Here is an 8670-nt window from a genome sequence, read left to right as displayed (position 1 = left end):
AATGGCACCTAACAACAACAAAAATTATTAGCCCTATTCTGCAGGGGAAGCCTGAGGTTTCCCAGAAGCCCAGGATCATTAGGTGACTTTGCCAGGATCATTCAGTGAGAATTCAAAGCCAGGAACATTCAATGGCAAATGCCTTCCTTAACCACTATGCTGTCTGTTTTTGAAAGGAGACAAAGGAATTTAGAATGAGTTCTGGGTTTCTGATTTGGACATCTAGGTAGAGCTGATAATGGCTCATTAATAGAGGTATGGAGGGAAGAGCAAGGTTGTAAGGGTTATTAATTGCTTTATTAATTTGGTTTGTGACATTGAATTCAAGATATTTGTGGGACATCAAGATGGAAAATTTGAAGGGCAAGAGTAAACAATTGCATTATTCCAGAGTTGGGCTTAATGGGGAAGATGTGATGAAAGAACACTGTACTAGGAAGAAATTCTACCAAATCAGCCAGAGAACAGTGAAGCCCAAAGGAGCCAACAGCACATAAAGAACAGGAGAAGTCACGAGACGGAAGATTTCAAGAAGGCCAAACATGTCTAATAGACTTAGAGAGTAAGGGAGCATACAAGATAGAAGGAGAGACTTTTTAAGCATTAGGAGTAAAGCAATGTTCAATTGATAATGCGATATAGACTTGGGTGACTATTGTTGCCATAGTTCTGATCACAGAATAGTGTTCATTACGTTGATCAATCAATCATGTAGACATTCACATTCACTGGGATGACAACAATTGTAAGACATTGAATTTTTTGTGAGAGAAAAGGAAAATAAGTGACCTGAATATTGATAAAGCTATAATTGAAATAATTTTGAGGTTCAAAGGATAAGGAGTCTTGGCTAAGGGTTGCTGAATAGCAGTTAAAAAGCAACCAAGAAAATATTAAACTCTGTGTGCCTAATGACATTGATACAGAGAAGTGCAAAAATAAGGAGGATTCTAGTGGCATAATGAGCCCTGGTATGGCACTGCAGGATAAGCACTGGACTGGTAACCGGAGGTCAGCCGTTCAACCCTATACAGGGTTACTGTGAGTCAGAGCTGACACAATGGCACACAACAACAAGAGGGGCATAATATGCTCATGAGATTGTCAGGTTTCTTCCATTACAGCAAAAAGATGAAACAAGTTTCTCATATAAGGTAAAGGACAGAATAAATATTGCTGGCATAAAATGGTTATTCCAATACTCCATGTGCTGCAGACAGGATTTGATAAGTAAATATGAACAAAAATGGATGAAATCTGAGACGAAAATAGTCTTAAAAGGTTGTACATATAAAGGGCAAAGGATTATATGACAAAAGGTAAATGTACTACATGTCTAATATATAAAGATCAAAATTACTTCATAGTATCTTTGTTGTTATTGTTGTTAAGTGCTGTTTAGTTGGTTCCAACTCATAGCAATCCTGTATAGGGTTTCTGAGGAACAGCTGGTGAGCTTTAAGCACCGATCTAGTGGTTCAAACCAACCTTGCAGTCCAGCGCATTAACCCACAGTGCCACACCAGGACTCCAGATAGTATCTTTAAGACTATAAATTTATCTTTTAGAATATTTATTGTTACCACTGTGACTCCCAAAATACACTAGAAACTTTGCTTATGCCCAGTAAATAAATGAGCTGAATATAGTATCTGTATTTTCAAGGTCTACAAAAGGAAATCATCTTGAACTTCAGTAAAACTCAGTCTGAAGTGACTGATAACAAAGCACAGGAGCCATGGGAAACCACTCTTCCAGCTTTGTTATACAGCTTACTAGAAGACAAAGCAGCCACAGCAGGCCACCTGAAGACATAGGTGAGTGTTCAGGCAGGGAATCCAGACAAGAAAAGCTACAATAAAATTGTTAAAGGTCTCAAGGAAACAACAAGCCACAAAGCGTTCACTAAGACTAATTCAGGTGGACACTTACACTGAGAGCCTAGTCAGAACAAGAACAGGCATCAACAGCACAGAAGACATAAATTTGAATGCACGTAAAAACTGGAGGTCAAAAATTCAGCATCAAAACAAAATATCTGTAGAAGCTAAACTGGTGGAATGGGACAGAGAAATTGGAAGAGCAGTATATGGAAGATTTCCAAAATGGAAACAAGCCCCGGTTTCAGACTAGTAAAAACCAGTTCAGAGACTCTGCCTGAGTCTTCGTATGGAGGAACTGAGAACACTTCCGAAAAAACAGGTTATTCAGGAATAGAAACTGTGACAGTTCAGGAAACCTTTCAAGACGAAGAAAAAGAGAATGACTTCTAGAATTATTCATTCTCATTTATACACTTACTTCAGTCAAAACAGTTTGACTTCTTCCTAAAAATCACAGTACTTATGGCTGCCTTATAGCCACCACACTGAGCAACTCAGGGTACTCAGGATGCATAGTTGCAATCCTGCCCAGGAAGAACTTAAATCTCCCAGGACTGACAAAGTGTGTGTGTGTACTCACATGTACACAAATATGCAAACATAACACACCCATATGCCAGCATACTTTATGGCATCTGGGTTATTTTCCAGGTGTATATAAAGGACAACACAGATGTTTTTCCTTTTATCTAATTCCAAAATACAACACAGTTTGTAATAGAAAACACATTTATGGCACAGAAGCTGCCAATGTGCCCCAAAATATAACACCTTCAAAGAATTTCAGAGAGCACGTGGAAAGCATTCATTTCAAAGATTTAGATAGCAGTCCTGATAAACATTCTTGATGGCATGGTCAGATAAAAATTTTAACTTTGAAGTTTAATAAATTCCAAATATTCTTAAGACATGAAAATCATAATATTCATGTTAAGCCAGAAAAACATCCAGATCTAATGTTGTTATTGTTGTTAAGTGTCGTCAAGTCAGTTCTGACTCACAGCAACCCTGTATAGAGTTTCTGAGGAGCGGCTGGTGAGTTTGAACCTCTGACCAAACTAACTTTTCAATCCAATATTTATCCTACAGCACCACACCAGGACCCAACAACTATTAAATATCTGAACTGAGAAACTTAAATATATTTCAATCATAATGCCATGGTTTACTTACAAACACCATCAATGTAATCCTTGGTAAGGTTTGCATCCGTCAAAACCCAGAGGCCACATTCCTAGGAAAAACCATTTTAATTTTCTATTAAAGTATGCATGTAAATGTTCTCTAAACTATCAGTTGTCTCCCTCACCTCAGACTCATTCTTGCTCATTTTAGAGAGTTTGGGTACAAACGTGCATACACTCAATCAATCAAAATCTCTTCTCTCTCTGTCTCTCTCTCTCTGTATGTTTGTGTGTGTCATGTATAAAGAGTCATATAAAGGAAAATAATATAAAGGAGGAAGTTATTTGTTTTATGACATTTCTCTGAATTTCACTAATGCTGAATTTTTCTTTCTTTTAAAACTAAAAGAATGTTTCTTTTTCAATTTCAAATTATACTAATATAACAAGCTACTTCAGCAATACGTTTAATAAAAGTTGACATTTCATAATGATTACTCATTAAATTCTGTAATAATAAAAGATATTGCTGTCTTTTCAAATAAGATAGCAAATTAAACATACCTTAAATACTGCAAAAGAATCCATGTGCATGCCTATATAATACCCTGTGCTATAAAGTTCTAATTCATGGACCACCTAAGGAGAGAAAATATACAGAAATGAATTAATTTGTATCAACCTTACTATATATGCCACCACAATTCTTATATAAGGGGACTTCAAAAAGTTAATAGATAAATTCCATTATTGTTTAATTCTATTTTTCTGAAAACTTTTGAAACCCCCTTGTATGTTATTTATTTATGTAAGAGCCCACATGCTTATCAAATGTGAAAATGATACAAATTGAGAAATACTGAATATGTGAACACCTTGTTCATCAGTCAATAAGCCAAACTTAGATTTCTTATTTAAGAACAGAATTCATTACTCTGGTCAGAAATTGAGAGTTCCTAAACAGTGTAGTCTTACATTTTACCAAGGAGATTACTAAATGTCTCTGGATTGACAAGAACCAACATGTAGAAGCCAGCACTAAAAATGACCCACATTTTTGGATGAAATAAACAGGTAAGTTTCATAGAAATTCATGTATATGTTGCAAAATGCCAGATATTTAATTTTTTAATGAATAGGCAATATACAAACAAGAAAATAAAAATTATTAAAAAGCAGAAAAAATCAGCCTCACTGATAACCAAAGTGAATTATAACATCAATGAGATATCATTTTTCAATAATGAGATATTTATATCTACCACATTATGAATGCAATTTTTAAGAACATCACTCTTGCTAACATGAGAGGGTAAATGGACATTTTTATACACTGCTGCAGAAGGAAAGAATTTGATATTAAAACTACAGAGTCGGCCTATGGGGTGTACCCTTTGGTTATTTGATGATGCATGGAGGAGATTGTGATCATTGTAAACAAAATACAATAGGATGAATGTAAAACTGATGTTCTCCCATGTAAACCCACATCATTCACAATAAAAACTTAAATAAAATAAAAAAATACAGTCTTCAAAGAACATAGCTTTTCATTCTGAGCTAAAACAATATGTGCAAGTAAAGGAAAAGGAAAAATAATTACATGTCCAAATTTAGGTAAACAGTTAATGAAAACATAATCCAAATGATATAGACTATACAAACACATGTTTCTTCTGTAAAGTAGGAATAAAATTACAGAGCTATTGTACAGATTAAAGGAGGGAATATATAGCAACTGTTTACAAATAAACATTTCTTCCATATAAATAGCTAAGAAGCATATGAAAAGATGTGCAACAACATTAGACATAAAAGAAATGCAAATCAAAACCACAATGAGATACTCAAATCCACTAGGATGGTTATAGTGAAAAGGATAAATAAACGAAGAAACTGGAGCCCTCATATTATAATGGGAATAAAAAATGGTTGCAGCCACTTTGGAAAACAGTTTGTCAGTGTCACAACGATTAAATATAGATAGCATGTTATCCAGAGTCCTGGTGTGGTGCTCCTGGTTAGTGCACTGGGCTACAAGGTCAGTTTGAACTGCTAGCTCACCAGCCACTCCTTGGAAACCCTATACAGGGTCACTATGAGTTAGAACTGACTCGACAGCACTTAACAACAACAACCATGTTATCCAGTAATTTCACTCCAAAAAACTGAAAATATATCTCCACAAAAAGGTGTACAAATATTCATAATAGCATCATTCACATTGTTGTTTTTGTAAGGTGCCATCAAGTCGGTACCAACTCATAGCGACCTTATACACAACAGAATGAAACACTGCCCGATCTTGCACCAATCTCACAATTGTTGCTATGCTTGAGTTAATTACTGCTGGCATCTGGTTGGGGGGTCTTCCTCTTTTTCGTTGACTCTTCACTTTACCAAGCTTGAAGTCCTTCTCCAGGGACTGGTTCCTTCTGATAATATATCCGAAGTATGACAGACTAAATCTGGCCATCCTGGCTTCTAAGAAGCATTCTGGCTGTACTTCTATCCCAGATTTGTTTGTTCTTGTAGCAGTCCATGGTACTTTTTATATTTTCCGCTAACACCATAACTCAAATACATCAATTTTTATACAGTTTTCCTTATTCATTATCCAACTTTCACATGCATATGAGGCTACTGAACATACCATGGCTTGGTTCAGGTGTACTTTTATACTCAAACTGATATTTTTGCTCTTGAACACTTTAAAGATCTCTTATGCAGCAGATTTGCCTAATGCACTAACTATGTTGCTTGATTTCTTAACTGCTATTTCCATGAGTAAGGAACTCTGGGGTAGCATTGTGGTTACAAGTTAGGCTGCCAGCCTCAGGTCAGCAGTTCGAAACTACCAGCTGCTCCTCGGGAGAAAGATGAGGCATTCTGCTCCCATAAGATTTACAGCCTCGGAAACCCGGTACAGGGTTGCTATGAGTTGGAACTGACTCCATGGTACTTAACAACAACAACAACCTCATAGACAAGACACATTAAGATTCTGGTGTTTAATTTTTAACATTTTTTAAATCTTTGCAAAACTGAATCACTTCTATAAATATGATAATCAAGATACAGAAGTCTAGAGAAGCAATTACCAAATTGGAGCTTTATAACACAGAAAAGAGAGCGACAAGTTGCTGTTGGAAAAGAAACAAAATTTATACCACACAGTCAAAGAGAACCATTCTAGGATGCAAACTTCCACACAATATGAAAAAGAATATTTAAAACAATTCATCAACTGAATGAATTATGCATACATCATAAAATGGGAGACTCTGCCTCTCTAGAAATATTCAAACACCAGACTGGACATCCCTAAGAATAGGAGGAATTTCTCAGTACATCCAGTTCACCACAGACATTGGCACACCACACAAAAGATCTCAAAATATATACGGATAGCTGTAAGATACAGGTACAAAAATCACCAGGTATTAAGAGAAGCTTCTTATTTAGGTGCAAGATTGAACCATCTAATAGTGAAGATCCATCCATACAACCCAAATGAGGATTACATTCATCAAAGATTGTCCACAATTATTCATGGTTATCAATTTTAAATTGGTTATTGCTGTTGTTAAGTGTTGTTGAGTCAGTTTCCAAGGAACAGCTGGAGGGTTTGAACCACTGACCTTTATGATTAGCAGCCCAATGCTTATCCCGCAGTACTATGCCAGGGCTCTAATTTTACATTTAGAGGTAAATATTTCTGACATACATATATATTTTATTGATATAAAGAATAAAATTATGAGGCATACAACAAAAAAAATTTTAAAGACTAAAAGTGAACAAAATAGTTAGAAAAATCTAAATCATATAAAAAAAATACAGTGAAGAGTATTCATTTTAAATATCTGGCAACGCCTAAGTAATTGTTTTCTGAAAGACATTTAATAGTATTAAGATAATGCAGTCATTTTTTGGTAACTATTTTGATACTTCTCCCTGATTTACACTGTTGTTTTTGTTGAAGCACCTTCGTGTCTGTTCCAACTCTATAGTGACCATGGATAAGGTCTCCAAGGCTTTTTAAATCTTTGCAGGAACACAAAGTCTCATCTTTCTCCCGTGGAGCAGCTGGTAGGCTTAAAACCAGGACCTTGTGTTTGTAGGCCAGTGCTTAAGGGACATGGAGTCGATTCCAACTCACAGTGACCCTGCATAGGATTTCTGAGACTGTAAATGTTTATGGGAGCAGACAGCCTCATCTTTCTCCTGCAGAGTGGCTACAGGGTTTGAACCACAGTCCCTGTGGTCAGCAGTCCAGTGTTTACCCTACAGAGCCACACCCTCCGATAACATTAGCATTAACCAGACAAATTACAACAAAGCCAGGATGAAAAACCATGAAAAATTCTAAACACAAGTTGAAGGAAAAAAAATGCATTCTACCATAAATTAAACGCCCACAACCACTGTTACTGCCATGCTAACAACCACTGCTATATCCATAGCAAGCAAGCATGAAGCCAGAACAGGTACCAATAAGAAAACAGCAGAAAAAAGAAAATTTCATAATGTTCTCAACAAGCTGGAAAATATCATTAGCCCAACTATAGACAATAAAGCAGGACCAGGCATAATGGGAAGAAAAGCTTTTAGTTGCAAACTGCGATAATAAACAAACATATGCAAACTATGTTTCTGCTTTCACTCAATGACAAATAGATGGAAATACTCAGGAAGAAGCATCTATCTCATGAAGAAATCTTCCCTTTTTCACTGGTCCAATAAAAACAGACAGTGGCAAATCTGGAGCACACACTTATGAGAGGAAGGCTGGTGTGTCTGAAGATTATTCCTGGAAGACCTAACACGTTTAAATTTTCCAAGAAATTCAAGAGCCTCTCATCAGCACATAAGATTTAGCAATCAAAAAAGAAGTGAAAATGGTGGTCTAGTATCACAGACTCCTAATTCCTTCCTCCTGAACTAATTTTAGAGAGACAAAAGCAAGCAAGAAACCTTAGGCTTTTATAGAAAAAACCAGAAGGGAATACTTGTAGCCAGTGAATTATTATTCCTTCCCTCTCTGGTAATCATTAGAGAATGTTTCTTTTAGTATGACAACCTTTTCTTGAGTTTTTATAATAATGACCTCAAGCAATATTTATCCTTTAGGATTGACTAATTATACTCAGCATAATGTCTTCCAGGTTCATCCATGCTGAGGTGTTTCACAGATTCATCGTTATTCTTATAGCATTGAATAGTATTCCATTGTGTGTATGTACCAAAGCTTGTTTACCCATACTTTCATTGAGGGGCATTTAAGTTGTCCTCATCATTTTTTATTGTAAATAGTGCTATGATGAACATTGGTGTGCATATGTCTACTCATGTCCTGGCTCTATTTATTGTGGTTATATACCAATTACGGGGACTGATGGGTTATACGGTATTTCTATTTCTGACTCTCTGAGGAAGCACCATATCATTTTCCAGAGTGGCTAAACCAATTAACAGTACCACCAGCAATATAAGAGGGTTCCATGCGAGTGAAGTTTTGCTAAAGGTAATACAGAAACGGCTATAATCATACATTGACAGACAACTTCCAGAGGTGAAAGCCAGATTCAGAAGAGGTCGTGGAATGAGGGATATCATTGCTGATGTCCAATGAATCTTGGTTGAAAGCAGAGAATATCAGA

General features: G+C 36.1%; 1 protein-coding gene across 1 annotated transcript in view; it reads right to left on the bottom strand.

The window, feature by feature from the left end:
- CD109 (CD109 molecule) overlaps nucleotides 1-8670 on the bottom strand; it is a 148985-nt gene that overhangs the window by 43939 nt on the left and 96376 nt on the right. The window contains exons 16-17 of the mRNA XM_006835791.1: nucleotides 3572-3646; nucleotides 3057-3117 (exon numbers count right to left, since the gene is read on the bottom strand). Of these exons, the coding sequence (XP_006835854.1) occupies nucleotides 3057-3117; nucleotides 3572-3646 (136 nt within the window). The remainder of the gene's footprint in view (nucleotides 1-3056; nucleotides 3118-3571; nucleotides 3647-8670) is intronic.

Source organism: Chrysochloris asiatica, unplaced genomic scaffold (assembly GCF_000296735.1).
Source record: "Chrysochloris asiatica unplaced genomic scaffold, ChrAsi1.0 scaffold00019, whole genome shotgun sequence".
Taxonomy (NCBI): Eukaryota; Metazoa; Chordata; class Mammalia; order Afrosoricida; family Chrysochloridae; genus Chrysochloris; species Chrysochloris asiatica.
The sequence above is the reverse complement of the archived record's forward strand: the minus strand, read 5'-3'. Positions and strand labels throughout refer to the sequence as shown.